The 25,498-nt window shown below is 48.8% G+C and overlaps 1 protein-coding gene across 5 annotated transcripts in view; it reads right to left on the reverse strand.

Moving 5' to 3' along the window:
* The window catches only part of Prkag2 (protein kinase AMP-activated non-catalytic subunit gamma 2), a 245,056-nt gene that overhangs the window by 129,012 nt on the left and 90,546 nt on the right, over positions 1–25,498 (reverse strand). Inside the window, exon 1 of one of the 5 annotated variants that reach the window (XM_076913256.1) lies at positions 8,197–8,846. The exons of the other annotated variants lie outside the window; for them this stretch is intronic. Within the exon in view, the coding sequence (XP_076769371.1) occupies positions 8,197–8,290 (94 nt within the window). The 5' untranslated portion in view covers positions 8,291–8,846. Of the gene's footprint in view, positions 1–8,196; positions 8,847–25,498 lie in introns of those variants that run through there. 5 annotated transcript variants of the gene reach the window in all.

A 25,498-nucleotide genomic window follows, 5' to 3' on the forward strand; every position in this document is an offset into this window, starting at 1 on the left:
ATCCATCCATTCATTCATCCATCCATCCACTCATCCACCCACTCATCATCCATCCATCCATCAACCCATCTACCCATCCATTCATCCATTCATTCATCCATCTATCCATCTACTCATCCACCCACTCATCATTCATCCATCCACCCATCCATCCATCCATCCATCCATCCATTCATCCATCTACTCATCCATCCATCCATCCATCCATCCATCTATCCATCCATCCATCCATTCTTCTATCCATCCACCCATCCACCATTCATCCATCCATCCATCCATCCATCCATCCATCCATCCACTCACCCATCTATCTATCCATCCATCCATCCACCCATTCATCCACTCACCCATCTATCTATCCATCCATCCATCCATCCATCCATCCATCCATCCACTCATCCATCTATCCATCCATCCACTCATCTATCCACTCATCCATCCATCCATCCACCCACCCATCCATCCATCTACCCATCCATCCATCCATCCATCCATCCATCCATCTATCCATCTATCCATCCATCACCCATCCACCCATCCATCTACCCACTCATCATCCATCCATCCATCCATCCATCCATCCATCCATCTACTATGATTCATTCATCTACTTATTGGCATACACAATAAAGTGCTGGGTAATGGAAACGCATCTGGGGGAGCATGTGCTTCTTTGTATTATTCTGAAGCTTCCGAGAATTTCCCAAAGACCCATGATGGACCTCTCAATCACTGAGATTGCTTCCAAGCACCCCTCTTGTGGAAGCAGGAAGAAGGGAACTTCACTGCCACCTGTGGGAGTCAAGGGCTGTTTCTGGCCTGACTCCCAGCAAACTGAAGCTTCCTGGGAAGAAGTGTGGATTGATGTTCTCTAAAGAGCCTGCCTTTGTGTCAGACTTAGGTGGTCTGCCATTTGCTGAGTGAGGGCATCACATTATGGAGAAGTGGAATGTGGATCAAAAGACCAAGGTTTGCTGCACGAGTTGACAAACACCTGTGATCTGAGCCCACCTGAGACAGGAATAAATTGGATCATGAGACCCTATCTGAAAGCAATCAGTAAAAAGGCCCAAGGCAGTATTGGGTGGTCTTTGGTACCCAGTGGCAGTCATATATTACTAGCTTTTGCCTCTGACCTGGAATTTTTGTGACTGCTGGATAAGACCCTAAAATGCATGCTAGGCTTTTGGGCCTCTGGCCCCTTCCAACCTCAAGGCTAGGAATGGGCGGGTATCTGCTTCCTACACTAAGTGACTCCATCCTGCTGAAGACACTTAAAAATCAAAATCCTGGAGGAGAGATTCCCCACCTCTCTGTAGCCCACCTCCTGGACAGCCCTGCCACCTTTCTTTGGGGACTGTATAAGCCTTGGTCATCTCTTTGGGGACCCATGTCATTCTGAGTAACCTGAGTCTGTGTTCCAAACCATGATGTCTGGCGTTGTGCTCAGAATAAACTGTTCTCTTATTTGACAGTTGTTATTTTCTATTTCATGTTGACAGAAAGAAGTAGATGCTATGTGGATTATTTTAGGGGAGCCCTGGGAAAGCCAGCTTAGGCTCAGCCTTGTTAGTGTTCTCTCTGACTAAGGAAATCAGCCTTCATTGGCTTGTGTTATCTCTTCCTGATCATAATGGGGCCCCTCAAGCACCTCAAGCCCCAAGTCACCAAAGCTTCCTTGAGAACTCCTCTGGGGCCCCTCACCTGCTTCCTGCTACAGCAGAACTCCTGGCCTGGGGCCCTGAGCCTGGGCCCATCTACTCACTACTTATAACAATGTTCCCCTGAGAAGCCGTCTCTAAGCTGAGCCAATTATGATTGGGATTCTCGGGGAGGCAATGCTCCCCTGTGGCTAGGACAGCACCCGGCCCTTGCCTAAGAGGTTTAGGGAAAATTAGCAGTGCCCATGGAGGCTTGAAGCCAAGGATACAGGGTGGTTCGAGAAACCATCCGGGCCTCCAAGAACATTCTGTGTTGATTTGTTCTTTAGAGTATTCGGAATTCTCATGTTTTCTCTTCTCAATTCCCAGAGCAGAGATGATCATAAAGGATGGATCCTGCCTGCTCTCTGTGGGAACTGAGCTTTTGTGTTTTCTAAGGCACTGGAGACTGGGTGGTCATCCTGGATACATGGCTCTCTGTTGGCCAGGTTTATCTCAAAGGTTGTAACAGAATCAGGGATGGACTGTGGCTCAAGCCAGGTGTTAACTCAAGTTCTGGACCGTGGAACCCTGAGAGGCAGGCGTCTCCTGAACTCATGCCCTTTCCTAACTGCTCTCCCCACCCCATTCCTCTATTCTTCCTCTTCCTTCTCTTCTCCCCCCTCCACCTCAGTTCTACAGGCTTGTTCTAGTACCTTCTAAGACTCTGCAATGTTTCTGGGCCTATTGCCACTTGTCCTTTACTTCAAGTTTGCTCAGAACCTGGCCCTCAAGAAGAGCTTCCCCTCAAATCACACTGATCCTGGGAGCTCCAGGCCACTCAGGGTTTCCCACTGCCAGTCCTGTATGCTCCTAGGCTTCCTGGCAGCTTCCCATGGCTCTGTGGGTCAGTTTCATCTTCCTGACCTGCACAGTGATCTGGGCAGAGCTTTGGGCACCTGGGTTGTGAATAGGAAAGAGAAAGGTCAACCTGCCCTTGTCTCTGACCCCACCCCCCACCCTCTTTCCTTGGCTCTCTAGCCATCACTGTCCTGAGGGGCTATGGTCGAATTGCCTGAGAGGCACCTCAGCTACTCTGCTGCTTGCCACTGACTGAGTGACTCCGCCTCTTGTGGAGAACCAAATCTGGTTGGCCCATTCCACGACCAAGCTGCGTGTGGACTGGTTCTGTAGGGAAATGGGTACCCACAGATGGCAAGCTTCCAGACCCAAGCCAGAATGAGGTGGACAGGGGCTGGCCCTGGCCCTGCTGGGTTCATAAACTACAGAAGAGCATTTCTAAGTGGCCAGTGGTGACTCCTGGTCCCAGACACTGCTCCCCTGACCACCAAAGTGAACTGTCACTGCTCTCCTAGGAAAGTGGTGAGCCTAGTAAATTAGCGACTGTGTCTGCAGTCTTCTGTGTGGTACAGAAGGAATGGGCACCAGGTCCGGTCAGAGACCAGGCTTGCAGGGGGCACGTGGAGCAAGCCAAAGCTGAAGCCCAGCTCATCCTCTCCCCACTGTAGCTTTAGCCAGAATTCCTACCCTCAGTACCTCAGCCAGCTGCTCTCAGGGGCTTCACCTCACATAGTTACAGAGTCCTGCCTGAGGACCACAAGACGGTGTTTAAGCACTCAACTCTGCTTCCTCCTGTCCAGCTGCACTGGCCTGCAGGCCGTCCTAGGAACACTGAGAGTCTTCCTTCTGCACAGCCTGAATCTTTCTAAGTAGCAGAAGGTTTTGACCACACGCTGGCACCCCGCTGTGGTCACACTCCTTCACCCTCCTTACAGACGACACTGCTGCCCTGCCCTACAACAAAAACCCATCCGTCTGTCAAACCAAGTTCTTCACCAAGGGACGAATACTGCATGGTTCCACTTTTGTATGAGATGACGGAGGTAGAGGACAAGGCTGAGTGGCTTCCTCGGTCATTCGCCACCTTAGTTTTTGAGACAGGGTCTCTCCAGAGAACCTGGAGCTCATGGATTTGGCTGGACTGAACACCAAGGATCTGCTTGTTCCTTGCCCCACCCCAGTCCATGCACCACACCTCGCTTTTACACAGGTACTGAGGATCTGAGCACAGGTCCCCATGCCTGACTGCAAGCACTTTATCTTCCCAGCTCCCCCTTCACCCCTGTGAGGAGCTCGGAGATGTCAAATCCAAGAGGCAGGAAGTAGACTGAGGGTGGCCAGGGACTGGGTGTAGAAGGAGTTCCATGGGCAAAACTGTAGCAAAGGAGATGTCTGGGGATGGACAGGATGGCTGCTGTAGTGCGACATGAACACCCTTGCAACTGAGTCACACACTGTGCTGCATACATTTTTGCCATCATTAAACAAAGACCCTCACTGTTTGTCTACTCTCACGGGGCTGTGCATCCCACACAGGTCTGATGTTTGCTTCTTTATCCTCTGAGTTAGAAGGGGCCCAGCAGAGAGTGGATCCAGTGGAACTGGCAGGATGTGGGTGAGGGCGGGGCCTGGAAGTGCCTACCACTGAACATTTGCTCCCATATATGACTGAAAATTCCTGCTATGAAAAGGTAAAAACGGTGTTGGGGTATCTACAACAAATTCACTCAGGATACTAGAAGCCAGGGCCGGGTGGGAGCAGGGTGTGTGTGTGTGTGTGTGTGTGTGTGTGTGTGTGTGTGTGTGAGTGAGAGAGAGAGAGAGAGAGAGAGAGACAGAGAGACAGAGAGACAGAGAGACAGAGAGAGAGAGGCAGAGTGAGGACTGAAGATGGAGAGGGTGTTGCAGAAAAGGATAGAACAGGCAGACAGCAGACCTCGCTTCCCAGCCTTGGCCTCTGAGGCCTCTGATGTTCTCATAGTCAAGGTCTGTGCCGTGTGAGTGGGACCAGACAGCTGTGCCAGCAGGGCTTGCTGGTGTAGAGGAAGAGCACCTGACAGGGAAGATGGATGATGCTTCTCACAGTCATGGCATGAGCCTGCTGAGCTGGGCCCAGGGGAAGAGCCGAAGTCACAGGTCAGGGGCTCATGCCAATCAGGTCTTATTAATTCTGCCCATAACTGCAGAGGGTGAGACAAGGCTGCTTGACTTGTCCCTTATCTGGTGACTACTGTCCCTCCTGATCTCCTTTGACATTATTGATGCTATCGCCACATGCTCTTTGCGGAGACAATCTGGATATCTCTCTACTGAAGAGACAAAGGTAGAGAGTATGTGGGAATTTTCAGTCTGACATGCACATTCAGTCCTACACTCCATGTGGGAATTTTGCCTTGGTGCAACTGTGGCCATAGTCCTCTCTCATCTTCACAGTGGGCCCAGCCCCCTGTGACTCAGAACTGCCCAAGACGATTCCATCACTAGCCCAGGTGGTCAGCTTTCCAGTGACAGCCTCATACATCCTGAGGAAAGACCACCCACAGCCCAATCCATGTCAGTAGCTCAGTGACCATGGGCAGACCTGAGCCCCCTGCTAATCCTTTTCAGTTGTTCTGGGAAGCCACGAGGCCTTCGGGATAGCTGTGTGGAGGTGTGTGACTTTGCAAGTGTGCACAGGTGCATGTCTGAGTGTGGAGTATACCAGTATGTCTGTGAACCTGTGGATTTGCATACATGTGCATGTGTGCATGCGTGCATGTGTGTGAGAGTGAAAGCATGCCACTTGACTGGAGGTGAAATGAAGCACATCCTGTCCTCACAGGGGGCAGCTCTGCATGGGATTAGAGAACCAGTCTCTGCAGAAGAGGGCTGTACCTTTTATGTTAACTTGACACAAACTATAAAGTCATTTGAGAGTGGGAGAACCTCAGGAAATGCCTCCCTAAGATCAGGCTGTAGGGGTAGGCAGTGGTGGTACACGCCTTTAATCCCAGCACTTCAGAGGCAGAGGCAGGAAGATTCCTGTGAGTTTGATGCCAGCCTGGTCTACAGAGTGAGTTCCAGGATAGCCAGGGTTGTAACACAGAGAAACACTATATTGTAAAACAAAACAACAACAACAACAACAAAAAAAAAACAAAACAAAAAAAAAAACAAAAAAAAAGAAAGAAAGAAAGAAAGAAAGAAAGAAAGAAAGAAAGATTAGACTGTAGGCAAGCCTGTAGGCCATTTTCTTAATTAGTGATTGATAGGGAAGGGGCCAGCTCACTGTGGGTGGGGCCTGTCTGGGCTGATGGCCCTGGGTTCTATAAGAAAACAGGCTGAACAAGATGTGGAAAGCAAGCCAATAAGCAGCACCCTCCGTGGTCTCTGCATCAGCTCCTGCCTCCAGGTTCCCACCCTGGCTTTGCTCAGTGTTGGACTATGATGTGGAAGTGTAAGCCAAATAAACCCTTTCCTCCCCAACTTGCTTTTTGGTCATGATGTTTCATCTCGACAACAGAAAGGCCCAACTAAGACAATGACCCAGCTGCACAGGAGAGCAAAAAGGCAGAAGAAGCAGGTGCTGACCGCCTAAGGCTTGCTCTGGGGACCCAGGGAATAAGTAGCAGGCAGGCATCTCAAACTCCCATAGAAGAAAAGGCTTGTGTAAAATTCCCCATAGAGGAAAGGACATAAACCCAACCTCCAAAGTGGTACTTCCTAGACAGCCAGAGCGACCTCACTGGAAAGAGGTGCTCTGAATCCATCGTTTTAAATGGAGAAGGGGCAGGGCTGGAGACTACAGTTTGGACTGTGGGGGATACATTTCTCCAGAGACCAGGAAATCCTGGGTTGAGAGTTAGGTGGAGGGAGAGTGGGCTGATTTAGCCAAGCTGAGTTGGAAGGAAGCTTCCTCTATAATTCATGGCCTTTTCCCTTCATTCAGTGGGTCCAGGCCTGCCACGATGGAGGAGGTACCCAGCTCTTACTCCAGTGTGAAGCTAACTAAAGGGGAAACCTAGACCCCAGAGCCCTGGCGACTGACCACATGCAGCATCAGCCTGAGAAGGACAGCAGGTTTGCACTTGTTCCTCTGGAGAGCCCCCATGTCCCTGATCCTGAGGGCAGAGTCGTCCTTTGTATGCAAGCTCTTATGATACTTGGTGGAGATGCATTATTTCTGATCTCAGCAGCTTGGGAGATGGGAAGGCAGCCAGCTCTCACACACCAGGGCAGAAACCACCGTCTGGCACATACTAGGCGTTTAATAACAGGTCTGCTTGACTGTCCCCATTAGCAAAACTAGACTTTTTGTTCAATAACAGGGTCAGATTTAATTCTGTAGTAAATGAGTATTTACATCTTTGCTATCTAAAATGAGCGTCTTGGTTTTTAGATGAATCACTGACTCTGGTCCAGTCATCCCTCCGACCCCCACTGCTGGGATGGGCACCCCCATCCCTCTATAACCCGCCCCCCTAGCACTAAATGGCATTCTCTTCTTCAGTTCATTTTGCAGACTTGTTTCTTTTTTCCATGAGACTGAAAACGCTTTGACTCAGGAGCCCCTGTCTCTATGCTGGCCCTCCTCAGAGCACTGAGGCTCTCCAGGGCTTTGATGCATCAGCTACAGTAAGAGGTACAGGCAGACAGAATCTCCTTTATTTTCAGCTTACCTACCTTATACTTACTGCTTAGATGTCCTGTTAAAGTCATTATGCTATTATACCCATGACAAATTAATTAAATTAATTTTTAGCATTTGAAATGTCACATTCCACTTTTTTTTTTTTAAGACAGGGTCTCATGTAACTGGCTTTGAACTTGATACGTAACCAGGGATGACACTGAACTTCTGATCTTCCTGCCTCCAGTTGCCAAGTGCTGAGATTACAGCTGTGTGTCCCCATGCCCAATTTTACTCAGTGCTGGGAATCGAACCTTTGACTTACACGTGCTAGCTAGGCAAGTACTCTATCAGTTGAGTCACACCTCCAGCCCCAGTCTCAGATTCTTAAAACATGGCAGCTATCATTGGGGGGTTGAGTGGTCAGATAGCATCCAGGTCCCTATGAAGTAAAGAAACTTGGGCTCCACCTGTACAGCTCTATCTGAACAGAACACACAAGATTCCTCCTGAGCAGGTCCCTGAGATGAGCCACAGATATGTGGCCAGCTTTCCCAACGGTGCTGATCCCAGCCTCCTGAACCCAAGGCAGCAGTTCCCAGCAGGTTTCTCCCCAAGGGACACAAAACAGGCAGATGTTTCCCCTCCCAAGTCACCCTAGGTCCACCAGATCTCTTGCCAGGGACCAAGAAGGTAGATCTCCTTCCTCTAACAGGCAGGTTTCTCTCCATACACACTTCATTTGTAGCAACACACGCTCACAGTTCAGACTTATCCTTGCTCTTCTTTAAGCTACTATTTTCCCCTAAACCAGTAGCAATCCCAACTGATCCCCTACACCACATGGCGCCAGGTGGGCTGGAGAAAGGAAATAGCTTTAGCAAGAGTGGCTGGCCGGGCAGATCTTAGGAGCAGCATGGCCATTAGTTAGCAATCACTCTTTCTCCTTAAACACTGCCTAAGGGTTATGCCCAGAGCAAGAAGCAGCAGCTGACCAGGCTCACACACGAGTACACAGGCACATGTGTACGCATGCACATACACATTATAGGATTAATCAGAGAAACAGAAAGGACAGAATCCTACCAAAAAGGCCATGGGGTTCCGACTGGCGCCGCTGGGTGCTTCGGCTTTGGTCCTTGGGTTTCTTGTTGCCCCTCAGACTTCCAAAGCGCTTCATGAGTCACTGTGGCCACAGAAGCGGTGACAGGTGAACATATCAGAACTTGAAGAACCAGTGTGAGCTTCAGCTGGGGAAGGGGGTGTTCATCAGAAGGGGAGCAGCATCAGATGGCAGCACGGGATACCTGGGAGCCACAGCTTACCACTGCTGAGAGGCAGCCAAACTCAGCCACAGCCTGTGGGTCCGAGGGTCCACAACAAGATCTCTCAGATTAGTATGAGGTGCAGGTCACGCTCCAGGACCAGCCTCGCAGCCACACAGGGATTCCCTCTACAGTTCCCACTCAGGTCCCTGAGAGTCCTGAGCAAAGTAGTCCTGACTGGCCGCACCTCTCCTCTCCTGGCAGTGTCAGCCTTGCCTGTCCTTAAGTAGGCAAGAAGCAACCGGAGGCATAAACAGAACCTCGCAGGGGATCTGTTTATGTAGTTAAGGTCACCAGCTCACTGACAAGCTCCGGGTTATTTACTCTCTTTCAACTTAAAGCAGGAGGGGAACCCAAGTAGGCAGAGCCGGCACTAGCCTGCTAGTCATGTGCAGACCTGCGTGATGTCTCTTTAAGAAGACTGTAAAAGGAAACCACCCTGTACAGACAATTCTTGGCACCAATTGGCCAGAGCGCATTCCATTATGACATGACATCACGCAACTATTTTGATGCATGTGCTTCGGAACTCTGAGAGCTAGAAGCCCGGAGAGCACAAGGCTAGCCAGACGCTAGCTAGACGCTGCTGAATCAATCTCCTTTGGCCCTCACTCCTCTAAGGGAACACAGAAAGATCGAGACGAGACAGGACCGCCCTAGGATTCAGCAGAAGGTCTCAGGCAAGCAAGGAGCCTGATTGCTAAGGACTGCATGACAAAACTCAGATTTTGGAGGCAATCTCATTCAACTCCTCCTATTGCAGATGGGGAAACTGAGGCTCAGGACGGGGCTGTGACTTTTCCAAGCTCCTCCAGCCAACTATGGCAGAAACTCCAACACTAATCTCATCCACCACAAGCCTAATGTCTGATCTGACAAAGCATGAACCCTTTAGTTCACCCGAGTAGCGTAAGTAAATAAGAAGGTGAAACACCAGAGAGGGAAATAAACTTAGTTTTTGTTTTGTTTGTTTGTTTGCTGTTTTTTTCTGATAGCTTTTACTGAAGAGAAGTTACTTGCTCGGTTACTAATCAGCCTTCTGACTCTGAGGAAGTCTGTGTTTCCACCTTTGTTAGCCAGGATGGACCAGGCGACAACAAGGCTTCAACTCTAACAGTCTAGGGCAGAGGGACAGCTCAGTGGTTGAGAGCAACGCATTTTATGCACTGCTCATTTGGAGTATCCAAGCTCAGTTCCTGGCACCCACGACGGGCAGATCACAAACACCTGTAACTACTGCAGCCCCAGGGGAATCAGACACCCTCTTTTGGCCTCTGTAGGCACCTGGACTCACAAGCACGATCCCACACGTAGTCACACATACATATAATTTTTAAAAATCAAATTCCAATTACCTGAACTAATGGTAACCAAATCTGTGTGGCTTCTCCCCCAGATACCTACTTACCCCCAAATTAGTTAAATGGACCTCAGGCTGAGGACGATTGACTTGGATCTTATCAGTTCCCTGTTTAGATGCTATCACCTTCAGAAACAACTGATGTCTGGGTAATTTTTGTTACCTAATAGGGTATCTGGAAATGAGAGGTTAGAGGGGGGCTGGAGAGGGATTCAACTTGTGAGGAGGGTCCAAGCCCACAAGAAGCCATTTGTGAGTTCAGGCCTGAAAGCTATTTGTGGGTTTGTCACTCTCTGGCAGAGTTTGGCATGCCAGTTACCCCCTGCTCACTGCAAAGCCAAGGAAATGATGGGTCCCTAGCTAGAGCAACAGGCTGTAGAACAAGCTTGAGGGAGTCTGTTAAGAGGCCATGATGAGGGGAATCCAGGATGCCACAGGGTAGGGGTGCTAAGGTTTGAACATGGGCTGTCCCTCACACTTGGTCTCCAGCTAGTGGGACTGTTCGGGGGAGGTTGTGGGCCCTCTGGGTCTTGGAGTCTAGCCGGTAGAATTAAGTCTCTAGGGGTGAGCCTTTGTTCTGGTTCTAACCTGCTTTGTCTGTCGCTGGCCCATGTCACGTGAACAAAGCCCTCACATCCCCACTGCCCTGCTTTCCCCACCATGATGAAGTCCCTTCAATAGACTAGCCTCTGCCAGACAAGGAGCCCAGGTAGAGAACCATGGAATCTCAGCTCTTGCCCCAGATCTGCTGTTCCCAGGGCCTCCCTTTGTCTAAGTGCAGAGCAGACAGGGGACACACATTCGCTGTCTCATGCCTACAGGGCCCTCAAGTTGTGGAGTGGCTGCCTTATTTTCCTGGATCTGACCCTGTACTTCCATCTTCCTCCCCTTACTGCCTCTGCCCGTCTCTGTCCATGGTGGCCTATCCGTCTGTCACACTGTCATTGACAAAGGATCAGGGGCTGTGTGGTGTCAGCTTCTTTCCTGTTGTCCCCACCTGGTTAATCATGACTGTAGGGACTTAGTGTTGCTCTGGATTCTATGAGGTTGGGAGCCGGGTAGTGGTGGCGCACGCCTTTAATCCCAGCACTTGGGAGGCAGAGGCAGGTGGATTTCTGAGTTTGAGGCCAGCCTGGTCTCCAGAGTGAGTTCCAGGACAGCCAGAACTATACAGAGAAACCCTGTCTCGAAAAACCAAACCAAACAAAGCCAAACAAAACAAAACAACAAAACAAACAAACAAACAAAAAAAACCAAACTCATATGAGGTTGGGAAATGGCTGTGAGGCTTGAGCCAGTCCTTGGACACTGCTGGGATTGTCCTCATTTTCCATGAGAGCCCCTTGTTCCAGGCATGGCGCGTTGGTTTCCATTCTTGGGTACACTTCCGATTTTATAAACTGCAGGTGCTGCTGGCTCAGTGCTTTGGCCACCAAAAGCCAGTTCCTCAATCTGGCTTGGTCTCTAGTACACTAGTAGGGTATCTCTGTGGTCAAAAACACAGTGGCCCAAACTTACTGTGATTTAAACTCTGAAAAAGATGAAGTACACTTTTGGAATTTCACATTTAAGTTTTTTAAAATTTAACCAAAACTGTGCTCGGAACAAAATTAAACTTTTCTCAATTTAAAATTATATAATGATCCAGACACGGTCATTCAATTGTACCACTTTAATTGTACCACTGGGGAGGCCCAAGCAGGAGGATCATGAGTTCCTGGCCAGTCTGGGCTACATGCTTTAAGACCCATCCCCAAATAAAATGCAAAAAAAGAGGGCAAACAACAACCTAATAAAAGCTGGCCTGATGCTGTATTGTGTGCATGCGTGCACAGTCAGATTTATCTGAATTGGGTTCAAGTCTTTGCCCTCTGCCCTGGCTTCTTGTCAGCTGTGTGATCCCACCAAGCTGCTCCTCTGACTCTCCACTAGTCATCTTTAAGTGACACACTATTGACAGCTGCCCTTCAGCCTTTACAGGGCAAACGAAATAACAACTGTGAAGTTGCCCAGTGCCTTGCTTGGCTTAGGAGAGACTCTTGGTAAATGGTAGTTATTCTTTCAATAATGAAAATACCATTCTTGGAGAACAGGAGTGTCTTTGAGTGGCTTACAGCACCCAAATCCCCTCAATCAGCAGCTGCCTAGAACATTCCCCCAGTTTAATCACCACTTGCAGAGTGAATGCCCAGATAAACCCAAGGCCGTCTTGTCTGCCTCTGCCACACCGGCCTCCATTTGCTGATCTTTTTCCTATGGATTGAAACTCACTTGCTCTTTCCACATACTCTGCTTATTGTCTAGTGTAAGAATATTTACACCACTGGCTGGGGAGATGGCTCAGTCACTGAACTGTTGTCCCAGAGGCAGAAGGACCTCAGTTTGGATCACCAGAACCCACATCAAAAGCTGGACCCAGCCACATGCTCAAAAATCCCCATACTGAGGAGGCTGGACTAGGACTCACTGACAGCCACCCAGTCTAGCTAATTGCAGACTCCAGGTTCAATGAGAGATCCTGTCTCAAAAAATAATGTGGAAGCAATTTGAGGATGGCAGCCAACTTTAAGTTCTCACCTCCACCCATATACATGTACAGGAACATGCACATACACGTGCTCTCTTCTCTCTCTCTCTCTCTCTCTCTCTCTCTCTCTCTCCTCTCTCTCTCAAACACACACACACACCTTGTGCATGCATAATGCACACATTAAAAAAGAATGTCACATTTTTTTCACATAGTCTTTTCTTCAAGCATGCCTCTTCGTGTATGTCTAGTGGTCCTTCCAGACACACCTTTGCATTTTGCTACTGATTTTCCTTCAACACCCCCCTCTTCCACCTCCGGGGCCCTGCCTGCCTCAGTGAGTTCCTCAGAAGAAAGAACAGGCAAGAGTCTACATTCTTATATTCATTCACCTTTCACCTTCAGGCCTGAAAGTTTAAAGGCGTAAGAGCTAACCTTGAAAACCTTGATTTGCATCCTTACGGGACCAAATATCCTTACAGGAGCCCGTGACAAAGCAGGAGTTGCCGACCTGGCTTGCAGGTGGACTGTAAAGTCCCAAGAAGAACAGTACTTGGGGATGTCAGATGGCTGAGCACAGGAGAGGAGCAGACACTTCCTCTGTATGCTGAAACCAGAGCTCACTGAGGCAGCCTAGCTCTGGGCTTCACTCTGAATTTACTCCATGGGAGCATCTGGAGTCTTTGTTGTGGAACTCAAGAATGTGACCAATCAGGTGAAGGGAAAAAAGAATTCCAGGTCCTGGGCTGCCACTGATAGGGGATGAGGAGGAATCAGTTCAGCCTGAGCTGTTTTGGCCTGGCATGAAATTTTAGGAGAGGGAAGCATTGTAAAGAAAGATGGGAGAGCTCATAGGATGAAACTGTATTGTAAAGTGGCCCAGGTCTTTATAGATATGCCTTGAAAAGGGCAGGAAGCCAGTAACAGGAGTCAGGTAGGGGACAATAGACACCCTCAGAACACCAACCTAACACCAGTCCTGTAGGATTTGGAGACAGGTGTAATGCTAGGTGGTTTTACTTTGTGTGTCTGTCTGTCTGTCTGTGTCTCTGTGTGTGTGTTCGTGTGCATGTATGTGTGCGTGCGTGTGCGTGCATATGTGTGTGTGTGCGCGCGTGTGTGTGTGTGTGTGTATGTGTGTGTGTGTGTTTGTGTGTGTGCGTGTGCGCGCGCGATTGCGCACAGGTAAGCATATTTTGCATGTTTGGGGGTGCATGTGTGTCAAGGTGTATGCTTGTGTGTATAGATGTAAAAGCACCAGGCTGGGGTTGGCAATATACTCAACAGCTCTTCCACCTCCTTCCCTGAGATGAGAAGGTCTCACAATCAAACCCAGAGCTCACTGATGAGGCTGTTCTCACTGCCCAGCTTGCTCTGGGATCCTGTCTCTGCCTTCTAAGGCTGGAATTGCAGGCAGGTTACCACAGCACCCACCATTTACGTGGATTCTGGGGATCCAGGCTCTACTCTTCCTGCTTACACAGCAGGGGCCCTAAACACTGGACCACCTTCCCAGCCCATAACTGTAGGGGTTGTTTCTATATGTGTGCTTTAAAAAATTAACACATTTTTTAATTAAAATAGAATCGTATCACTATCCTGATTCCTTTTCCTACTCCAGCCCCTCCCTTCAACCCTTCCTGTGTCCACCTCCCCTCAAATTGATAACCTCTTTTATTGGTATAGTGTGTGTGCGTGCGTGTGTGTGTGTGTGTGTGTGTGTGTGTGTGTGTGTGTGTATGAATGGTAAATGCGACCTGCTGAGTCCATTTGGTTTGCATGTATATGGTTTGGGTCCGACCACTTGGTATTGCATTACCAGGAAGGGCGCTCATCCCTGGGAGAGGCTGGTGCTCCTTCTCCCAACAGTCATCACCAGCCTGAAGTTCTTTATGGAGGGGTGGGACGCCATGGAAATGTCTGCCTTCCACACTAGCATGTCCTCAGTACTGCCTCTGCTCCTCTCTTGTTTCTGCAGCCATTTCTGGGAGAGACTGCTGTACAGCCGACCTCCTGGATCTCTGGCTCTTACAATTTTTCCACCTTCTCCTTCAACTATGTCCCCTGAGCCGCACATCGTGCTCCACAGATGCTTCCAGCAACGTTCATTGCTACCCTAATCACAAATAGCCAGGAAATGAAAACAGAGTCCCTGAAAGTGAAATGGCCTTCAACAGGCGCCGGGATAAAGAAAATGTGGAACATATACACAGTGGAATACCAGTCAGCTGTAAAGAAGAACGAAACATGAAGTTTGCAGGTAAATGAATGGACTTAGCAAACACGCGTGCAAGTGCATGCACACACAGATACACACAGACACAGATACATGCACATATGTGCATACTCACAGATACAGACACACGCACGTATACATGCACACACACATATGCACATGCACACATGCATACACAGATACACACAGACACACACACATGTACACACACAGATACATGCACATATGTGCACATTCACAGATACACACAGACACACGCACGTACACATGCACACACATGCATATGCACATGCACACAGAGACACACACAGAAACACACACAGACACACACGCATACACACATATGCATATGCACACATGCACACACACACTGAGATATACATGCACGCACATACTTCTTAGCTCCAAAGCTTCAGATCTAGTTGCAGCTCTCACTCCTGAGAAGCCAAGAAACTTCTCTTTAGAGCAAATGGAGCCCATCATCACGGAAATCCACAAACGAACACAAGAATGCAGAGACAAGAGGACCACAGGGCCCAGTGGACACGTTCATATGCATTGTCACTGCTGCTACTAGTTTAGATTCCCAGCACTGAGCAACAAGAAAGGTTACTGAGCACTGAAGACCACAACCTGGACTACTTCATACTTTCAATTCACACCATCAGTTTATGTCTCAAATGTTACTTTTCTCTCTAGTTAGCCTGAGAGCGTGGTGCTCACAGGGATCCCATTCCATAAGAGAAACAGAAGTACCTGCTGGTGGAGATCTTGCAGGTGGCTGTGCAGCAGAGAAGTGGGCCAGGGGAATAGGTGGAGCTTCCTGGGAACAGCATGGCCTGTCCCTAGGGAAGGCACAGGCTGACTGCCTGGAGCCACAAGGTCTATTACAGCAAAACAGTTGAAAGCCAGACTGTTCAATAGAGGCAGAGCTGGGGAAGGAGTGGTCATAGTTCACAGATGGACAGTCAAAGGAACTGTAGACAGGAGAGGGGCTCAGTACTTCAGTGTACACAGGAGGGGTATTCTCATGCCCTGGGGGCAGCTCATACTATAGGCCACACCTCTGCACTATGGGTATAGTGAGTCCGTTGTTCTAGTCCTGGAAGCCCGCTGGTGACCCTGCAACCTAAAGCATGTGAATAATCTATTTAGCCTTTAGAGGATCCCTGATGGTGACTGACTATGTTCCCATACGTGGGAGACATGCTAAGACATAGAGACACTTGCTGTCTATTAAGCTGGGCTTATTTTAGATTCAAGGTTGGGGGAGCTACCCAGAACTGGTCAATACCATAGTGGTTTCCAAACCTCCACCTGTACCCTAAAGAACTCATTCCACACGTGACTGTAGATGGGACACTAAGATCCTCATCAAGCCACATGGTTAGGGACAATTTCATCCTCTTGCTACCTGGAAGTCCATGGACCATCCACAGAGACGATCCTTGTGTTAAAATTACATTTCAGGCCGGGCGGTGGTGGCGCACGCCTTTAATCCCAGCACTTGGGAGGCAGAGGCAGGCGGATTTCTGAGTTCGAGGCCAGCCTGGTCTACAGAGTGAGTTCCAGGACAGCCAGGACTACACAGAGAAACCCTGTCTTGAAAAACCAAAAAAAAAAAAAAAAAAAAAAAAAAAAAAAATTACATTTCAGAAAAGCCCTTATACCCTCATTACCACTGAAACACTTTGGATGTCATGACAGACTTCAGTAAAATTGTGAGGACCTAGAGGAGAGAAAAGCAGCTGAGACTCGGGCTACATCATCTCTCCAAGGGCACGTTAATCCATTCATGAGAAGGGCGTCTCTCATGCAAGTACACAACTGCTGAGGCCTGGGATTCACATGCCAGTGCCAGTCCCACCACCCAGAGATCACAGCTGGCCTGGTTAGTGACACTGTCCACATGTCCTGTGTGGAGAGACTGCCCTAGAGCACTTTCCTATGTCTTCAGCATGGGAGGAGGAGGCAGCTGCTACTGTTCAATTAGGGATATCTAGGGACAGAGGTTCACTGGAGCCTCCAGAACTCCAGAATGGCCTGGAAGAGAGCTGGAATCCTTGACCTGCTCCGCTGTCCAAGTACAGTTAGGACCCAGCAGCGGCTTCTCTGTGGCAGGGATGTAGGAAAGGCAACTGGGGACACGCTGACAGAAACCTCATTCTCAATCCTTTGAAGGCTATGACCCTCACAGGGCCTGAGAAGCACTCAGGTCCCTGAAAGGCTGCTGCCAATCAAAACCTTGGGGTGTGAGTTTCAGATCCCCTTGGAGCAGGGTGTAGTATGCACACTGGCAAGAGCACTCTTGCTGGTTTCGAAATAGTGTGTCATATTTCACGAAGAGTTCTAAAGGTCGCGTTGCTGCTTGGTTCTTAGTGAAGTCGCCCTTGAGGCCTCCCTTACTCCTCCTTCTGGGGCTGTGTTTGAGTCACACCTCCGAGACATGGCCCTTCCCCACCTGACTCGAGCCACCATGTGGCTTGGAGTCATCCCAGCACACTCAGGGTCACACCTAGCCTCGTGGCGCCTGGGGGGGGGGGGACACACGAGATCAGGGGAATGTTAGTGACAAGAGAGTGTTTGCTTTGGCAAAGATGAACCACCTCAGTTCACCCAGCTCCGCTCACACCAATGACATCTAAGCCCACTGAGATTTGATAGTCACCATAGGGAATCCTACTGTTAAAAACACAGAGAGGTGCTGAGGGCTTGCTGTGCAAGCTTGAGGGTCTGGGACAGGAACCCCGGGCCACATAAAATGCCATGTGACTGTGTATGTCTATACCCCAGCTTCAAAGAGGGCAGAGGGAGGGGTTGCTGGGATTTGCTGGTGGGCAGTTCTAGCTGAACCAACACTGAGAGGCAGTTTGGTTCAGTGAGATAGCCTCTCTCAAGGGAACAAAGCAGAAGAGACAGAGGAAGACTTGGTATTGACCTCTGGCCTCTGCACAAACACCAGTGGAGTACTCACACACCAACATACAGAGAAGAGAAAACCTATGCAGGAATTATTTTCAGCTAAAATGTAGGAGCCAGTACGTACAAAGTCTGTAGATCTCTGAGAATCTTGAAGGGGCATCCTTGTTTTAACAAGTTTACATGACTACACGGAGCAAGCCCAAAGAGGTAACATTCCGGCAGTTCCGGTCACCATCAAAACCAAACTTGTGAGCGTCAAAGGATTTCATCAGTAAAGGTGACTCACAGAGGAGAAAATATTTGCTATATATATATATATATATATATATATATATATATATAATATATATAAAATATATTATATATAATATGTATATATATATTATATATATATAATCTGCAAAGCATTCACAGTTCAAGCATTCCTACAAACTAGGTAGAAAAAGACAACACAATTAAAAAATGGGCAGGAGGGGCTGGAGAGATGGCTCGGTGGTTAAGAACACTGGCTGCTCTTCCAGGGGACTGGGGGTTTCTGTTCCCAGCACCACATCAGGTGGATCATGACTCCCTGTGACTCCAGTTTTAAGGAATCCAAAGCCCAAAGCCCTGTGGTACACATAAACACCCCCCCTTCCTCTCTCGGAAGCTTCATCAGGACCACACACATGCTTGAGAAAATACTCATAGGAGCCATGAATCCTAACCACAGTGTGAAGAATCTCTGTTGACAAAGAAAAAACAGAACCTTAATACCCCTGAGAATGTAAAAATACAACACCTATCATGGAAACAATTTGGACATTTCTCAGTAAGTTAAGTTAAATATGAGATTTCTGTGTAACCTACTCCTAGCTATCTACCAAAAGAACTGAAGGCGGCCATTAAAGCAGCCTGCACACAAATGTTCACAGCAGTACTGGTCACAAAACCCAAGAGGGAGAGACAACCTCGACATTCATCGCTGGATGAGTGGGTGATGATGTGGTATATCTATGCAAGGGAATAGTATTCAGCCAGGAAAAGCATGGAGTCATGATAAATGTTACGATGTATAGTTTCCAAACAAAATGTAAAGTGTGAGGAGCCAGTCACATTTATGATTCCATTTTTACAAGAACCCCAAACACGCAAAGACAGAGGCAAAAGGAGGTTCTGGGAGTGGAGGACTGGGAAGTGATGAGTAATGGGGACGGGGCTCTGTTTGGGGGTGATTATTGGATCATCAGTGTTCCCTAGGGGTTTATGTGCTGCTAGCTTGGTGCCCAGTGTGCAATTCCATTGGGAAGTGGGGTCTAATGGAAGAAAGGTCGTTGGTAGTGTGCCCTTGGAGGGAATATTGAGACTCAGCTCTTCTCTGCTTCCTGAACGCATGAAGTGAGAAGTCTCCACTGCCATGTGCCTGGTAGAGCCTCTCTAGAAACTATCTGGTCCTTCCTCAACAAGTTCAACTTAAAGTCACTATGGTTGTCACCACAGTTCTGAAGCAGCCACAGACAGGCACCTCTGCTATCATTAACCAAAGGAAGCCTTCTCTCCTTAGTTACCCATGCCAGGTGCTTTGTCATGGCGACACCTGGTACACTTGTGAAATAGCCCTCAGACTAGAGAGGTAACTATATAATTCTGGGAATGCACTTAATGCCTTCTACTGTTAACTTTAAAACTACATAGCCAAGGTGTTGTACAGTATGTGCATTTAACCACAAAAATAAGTTAAATCCACAAATCCTGGGGGAAACAATTTGTATAAATTCTCCTATATCTGTATTTCTAATAGTGGTAAATGTTTGTGCTAGACGTGTGTCTCCGTATCTTTGACTATCTTATTTCAATAGTAAACTTCTCACAGCTACATGGTATCCTGCTGTGTGTCTTTATTCAATTACTCCCCCATTCACAAGGATTACACTGTCTGCAGTTGGTCTGTTGAGAGGTCCTAGAAGCAGTGGCACCCCGGTAGCAAGGAGCCTTTCCAGGGCCAAGGCCTTCCTTTTAAGTGTTGTTTGCCGCCATCCATAACGAAGCAGCTAACACTTTTATGCCACTGAACAGTAACGAGATGGCCAAAACATTATTCAGAGAAGAGACTCCTTCCAGAGTGGGAAGTGTGTAAGATAAGCCAAACATTCTGGCAGTGTTTCCAGCAGTGTGGGGACAGTCAAAAGACCCAGGAGCCATTTGATGGGGCTCCTGCTGGGCAAGTCTCAGACAGTGTGAGCATCCGAATATGACAATGGAACATTTTAACTCAGTAACTAAAAAACAAATCTCCGAGTTCAGACATACTCTCATACACATAAACACATATGCACACACACACACACACACACACATGCACACACAGACACATGCACATATGTACATAGACATATACTCACAGGCACACACTCATGCATGCACATGCATACTTATATACAGACATGTTTGTACATACATGGGTACCACACATACATATACACATAGCACACACATATATCCATGCATGCACACAGACATATATATAAGCATGCACACACATATATTCGGATATATACGCACACAGATACACATCTATGCATGCACATAGACATATATACACACAGGAAAGACGGTAGATCATTTCCTGAGAAAGACTCCCTTTCCAACCAGCTAATGCAGAATTAGTGATGAATTAGAATATCACTCTTTGGCGGCCATCACAGCCACAATTCAGGCAAGATTCATTGATTGCTGCTAAAAGTAGCAAGTGAACGCTGGGTGAGAATGAGCTGTTTACACAGCATTCTAAGGGCCTGACCCAGAACGCTGGCTGGTCACAAAGGGAAACGAACCCTTTATTAGAGCAGAGAGACAGCCTCACTGTGCAGGCAGGCCCCGGCTGGACCTCAGGGCTCCTATCACCAGGAAGGTGCTGGAACAGTCACCGGCTGCCTGCTGTGAGGCCCCAGCACAAGCAAGCAGCCTGTGGCTTGCCTGCCAACAGCTAACCCTGAATCTGATCATGAGGAAGTGCTGGGCACACCCAGGGTGAGGGCAGCCACACAATAGCTGGCCTGTGGCCTGTACGAACTGGGTAAGAGCTGAGGTAATGGAAGATGAGACACGTAGAGGAGCTGTGGGAGGCTGAGGGACAGAAGAGGCAGGGCCACAGACTGGGTTGTGTCTGCGGTGCTTCCAAAAAGGATGTCATTAAGACGCCATGCTGAATGCAAACAGAGTTGAAGTGGAGCTAATCACCCTTTGTTGACATTAGTTTCCTGGACTTGATAGTGGCGGATCCACCTTGTTTTCACAGAGCCAGCAGGGGTTAGGCAGCCGTTCTCAACCTATGGGTCATGACTCGTTTGGGATCGTATATCAGATATCCTGCATATCAGATATTTATGTTATGATTCATAACAGTAGCACAATTACATTTATGAAGTAGCAACAACAAAAATAGCTTTATGGCTGGGGGTTACCACAGCATGAGGAACTGTATTAAAGGGTCTCAGCATTATGGAGGTCCAGAACCACTGGTTAAGGGATGTTGTACCTGTAATTTACTCTCAGTCACTGGGAGTCTACACAGACAAGCGAGCACTCCATGAGCAGAGGTAGGGGGTGGGGGGAGACAGACAGACAGACAGATGTCCGGAGCTAAGCAAACTTGGAGAGATGTTAGCTTTGTGAGTTGAGCGAAGAGCACAAGAGAGCTCTTCAGATTGTGCGACGGTGTCTGGATGTGCATGTAGTGGGTGTGTGTACATGTTTTTGTGTGTGTGTGTGTGTGTGTGCGCACATGCATGAGAAGACCGGAAGTGGATGTCAGGGGTCTCCTCTACCTATTATCATTATTATTATTTTTTGAGAGTTTGAAGCTGTCAAAATGGAATGTTACTTTAAAAAGGGAATTGAAAGGGGCTAGGGGTGTGGCTTATTAGAGTGTTTGTCTAACATGAATAAAGCCCTGGCCTCAACCCCCTGCAGCACCATGCACAGTACCTTCTATAACCCAGCACTCTGGGGATGGAGGTAGAAGGATCAAGGCCCTCCTCAGCTATGAAGTGAAATGGAGGGTTACATAACAACCTTGCTTCAAAATGGAGGGAGGCTTGAGAAGTAAGGGGGGGGGGACAAAGACGCCATGCATTCTAGCAGCAGTTCTTATTGTCTCCAGAGCAGCTGGAGTGTCCCTCAGGCAGGCTGTGTGGACTGGAAGACTCATGATTCATTCCCAACACCCACACAGCCCAGTCTGGGCTGGCAAGGACAGGAGTTCCTTCTCAGAACAGGTGCATGGTGGCCACCAGAGGGCGCCCTCCTAGACCTGCATTAGGTGCCAGGCCACATAGCTGTGCCATGCGATGGCTGCACTTTTCAGGAAACCCGGATGCCACACATACTTTCCCTTTGTGGACAGGCTGGATGAGTCACGTTTTTCAGAGGGCTGCAGACCTGCCAGCTGCCGGGATCTGGAAAGCTCCAGCTGTAGCCAGTGAGCACAGGGCCCAGTGAGGCTAGCGGGCCAAGGCTGGGTGAGCTGTGGCCTCCGAGGAGGGAGCTGTGCCTGGGGAGTGGGCCAGCCAGAGTAAATCTTGTTTTGCTGGGCACTGAGCAGACTCATGCTAAGTTGAATCATGGCATCTGAAGACACACTCAGATTGTTGGTCCAAGCCCTTGTGAACACTGTGTATGTTTCCTGTCTACATGCCCCCCACCCACCCCCCCCCGTGCCCACCTGCAGACCTGCCTTTCCCCAGATGGCACATACAGCCTCCTCCCCTCATTCATCCAATCTCTACCTGTGTTTAAGAGCCCTGCTTCAATTTATCTTACTGTCCCTTCTTCCTGTGTGCACAATGGCATTAGGCCATTGGATCCCAGACCTGACAAAGTGAGGAGGTAACCCTTGTGGCTGCTGGGAGGGTCCTTCTAGAAGCATCCATGATCGCTGCAGGAGGAGAGGTAGCCTGGCTCCCAGTTAGCTGTGGTATGACACACTCTGTTCACTGTACGCTGGTTTCTTAGAGAAGCACCACATTCCTCCCAAAGACTTCTCCATCAAGGGAGAAGTGTGCCAGGGTCCCCTCCTGTCACCCTGTTACCCCGTCACCCTGTCACAAGCTTCCTCTTCACAGGTTCTTTCTCTGGCAAAACTTCAGGAAGGCTAATGACACCCACTCCCTGTCTCTCCAGAGTTTGAACTAATGCCCAGGCCCCATGGAGTCCTCTGAAAGCTAACAGCAAAAATGCACCATCAGAGACCCACAGTGATGCCCCAGGTACACACCAAACACATGACACAGAAGGAAGCATGCTAAGTGTGCCTGAGACTTGGGCTCCTGTCAGGGAAGGGTGTACAATTCTCCATCACCAATGTGCTGCTCCTAGACTGCAGGGTGAGGCTCCTGTCCCCAAGTGCTGGGAGGAACCCAATGGATCTGTCACCAAGACCCAGTGACATGGCCCCTGTGACGCGGCCCCACAGCCACCCAATGTCCTCTATGCCATGTTCTCTCACCTACTCCTTGCTTTTCCGTTTCCCAAGGGCCACAGACACCGCTGAGAGATGCCCTGGCTCCTCCGTGGAGCTTTAGAGGTCAGGCCTTAGGAAATGTGTGCAGTCCCTAGGGCTCCTTTTGGGCAGCCATGGCTCAGGTTTCATCCTCCCTTGGGTACCCTTTGGCTGTTCTATGTTGTCCTTTTTTTTTTTTTTTTTTTTTTTTTTTTTTTTTTTTTTTTTTAATTCTCCCACCCTGGGAGGGAGGGCTTTGTTGCTAATCTCTGGGTGACTTTCAGGCTCTTGTTATAGCTCAGCTCACCTCAGCCATAGAGCCACCTGACTGTAACCATCTACAAGTTTCACTTTCCTGCAGGACCCTGACTGTCAGGGGATGAGAGAGGTGTCTGTCTTTAGGAGAAGGTGCCGGAGGGAGGGCGGTCTGAAGAGCAACCGTTTGTGCTTCTAGACCCAATGGCTGGTGGAGTGAACTCACTCCAGTTAGACCTAGACCTTTGGTTCCTGCTCTGTACTTGTGCACAACGGCCCATTGATCCACACATAGGCTGCCCCACTGCCCTGTGTTTGTTCTGCAGGGCAAGCTGGGGCAGTTCCCCCCTCCCCCCAGCCCTGGGGAAGCCCTTGGCGTGTAAATTGTAGACTTGGAGACTCCAAATTGAACCCTTGAAAGCTGGAGTGCATTCTTCCCCGCACTGCACAAAACCTTCAGCGTTTTATGGGAAAACAGGCTTTTATTTGAAAAATAAACTCCCAGTTTCTGGGTTATAAAAGAAGAGCTGTCTGGGATCCAATGCTGCAGTCTTGTGAAAGGGGCCGAAGTCTTAAGTTAAATAAACTCATTTGTATTTCAAAGGCTGTGACAGCACTGTGACACTCTGATAAAGATCCAAGCTCAGAGCAAGAGTGGGGTGGGGGAGGTCCTGTCTCTCTACTTAGGACGACACTGGACTCCTAGTCTTCCAGGCAGAACTGGAACACTCTAACCGCACAGAAAATGAAATTTCTTTGGAGGTTTGTCACATGACTTAAGTCAATACTGAGCTAGTCTTGGAAGCCAGAGCTAGAAAAGATACCTTCTACACCTCTGGCCAGAATGCATCTTGCCAGTCCCTCTGTGCAGCCGATTCTCCACACCTTAGCCTGGCTCGACTCAGGCATTCCAAACTCATCTCAACTCCTCTGACCATCTAGGGTGGTATTTTCCAGATGGCAAGCACTTCCTCCACCCAGATCATAAAATCAGAGCTCTGATAAAGCACGATAAAATAATAGACACAGAAGAGATTCCAGGGGAAATCTTAGGGTATTCTGTAGTGGATGGCAATATCTAGTGTATGTGTGTGTGTGATCCATGTACCTTGCTTTTTGAGACAGTCTCTCACTGAACTTAGATCTCATCCATTAGTTTAGGCTGGCTGGCCAGCAAGCCCTAGGGGGTCCTCCTGCCTCTCCCTTCCCAGCACTGAGGGGCTGCTACCACACAAACCTAGACTTCTTACATTGGTTCTAGGATAAACTGAACTCAGGTTCTCATGCATAACTGAATCACCTCCCAAGATCTCAAAAGCATCTCTTGCTGAAGAAGGCAATCAAGCAGTTTTCAAAGCACGCTTCAGGAAAGCCAGAAGGCTTCATTTGCATGCTTTGTGCTTAGATTTTCTACTACTGGGCAGATGCAAATGGCCCAGGCCCCGGGTGTGTTCTCTGTCTTTTGATTTTCACCTGTCTAGCCCTGGGCTGTGTCATTACCTGAACAGCCTTTGTGTAATCAGAAGAGATGGAACCCAGGTCAGGCCAGGGATTTTTTTTTAAATTATTATTTCTTTTTCTTTTTCTCCTACTGGGACAAAGATAAGGCCTCAAAGCCCAGTGGAGCTTGTTCCATCGGCAACATCAGTGGGTGTGGACCACTGCTTATTAAGACAACATTCTATGTATTGCTCAATGGGGGCCAAGGAACAGACCCAATGGTTCCTATCTCATGTCCCAGTACATGATCATGGTTGGCCAGCATCAGCTGCCATTTGTTTTCATGCTAGCTGCAAAATATATCTTAGTCTAAATATCTTTGTCAGGACCTTTCTGATCTGCAGGAGAGGGGAGAGAAATGGGAGGAGCTGAGTTCTTGGTCCCACAGCCCACAGAGGGTAGACCACAACAAGGGGGCTGGAGGTCTCTCTGTGGCATTGGTGAAGGCCAGCTTTCCCTTCAGGTTACAGTGCCTTCCACGGTCAGCCCAGAGGCTAGAGCTCGGCCGTGGGTAGCCCTCTGTGCTGACTGGAACTGGTCGGATGGTGGCGGTGTGGAGTGGGCAGGACAGGAAGAGCCGGGAGAAGAGTCAAGCTCTGGTTTTCACAGAGAGGAGCAAAAGAAGCCAGTCAGGAGGCAACAGACTGTAGTAACAGTTCAGCTCTCACACACCAGAGGACCGCTCAAGCCAAGCATGGTTAGGCAAGGATTTCTAGAGGAAAACAAGCCTGAAGTGATGTCCCCAGGGAGGCTGGAGCCCACTGGCTTGATCTCAGATCTGTTT

The sequence above is a fragment of the Arvicanthis niloticus genome, chromosome 15 (genome assembly GCF_011762505.2).
Source record: "Arvicanthis niloticus isolate mArvNil1 chromosome 15, mArvNil1.pat.X, whole genome shotgun sequence".
NCBI classification, from domain to species: domain Eukaryota; kingdom Metazoa; phylum Chordata; class Mammalia; order Rodentia; family Muridae; genus Arvicanthis; species Arvicanthis niloticus.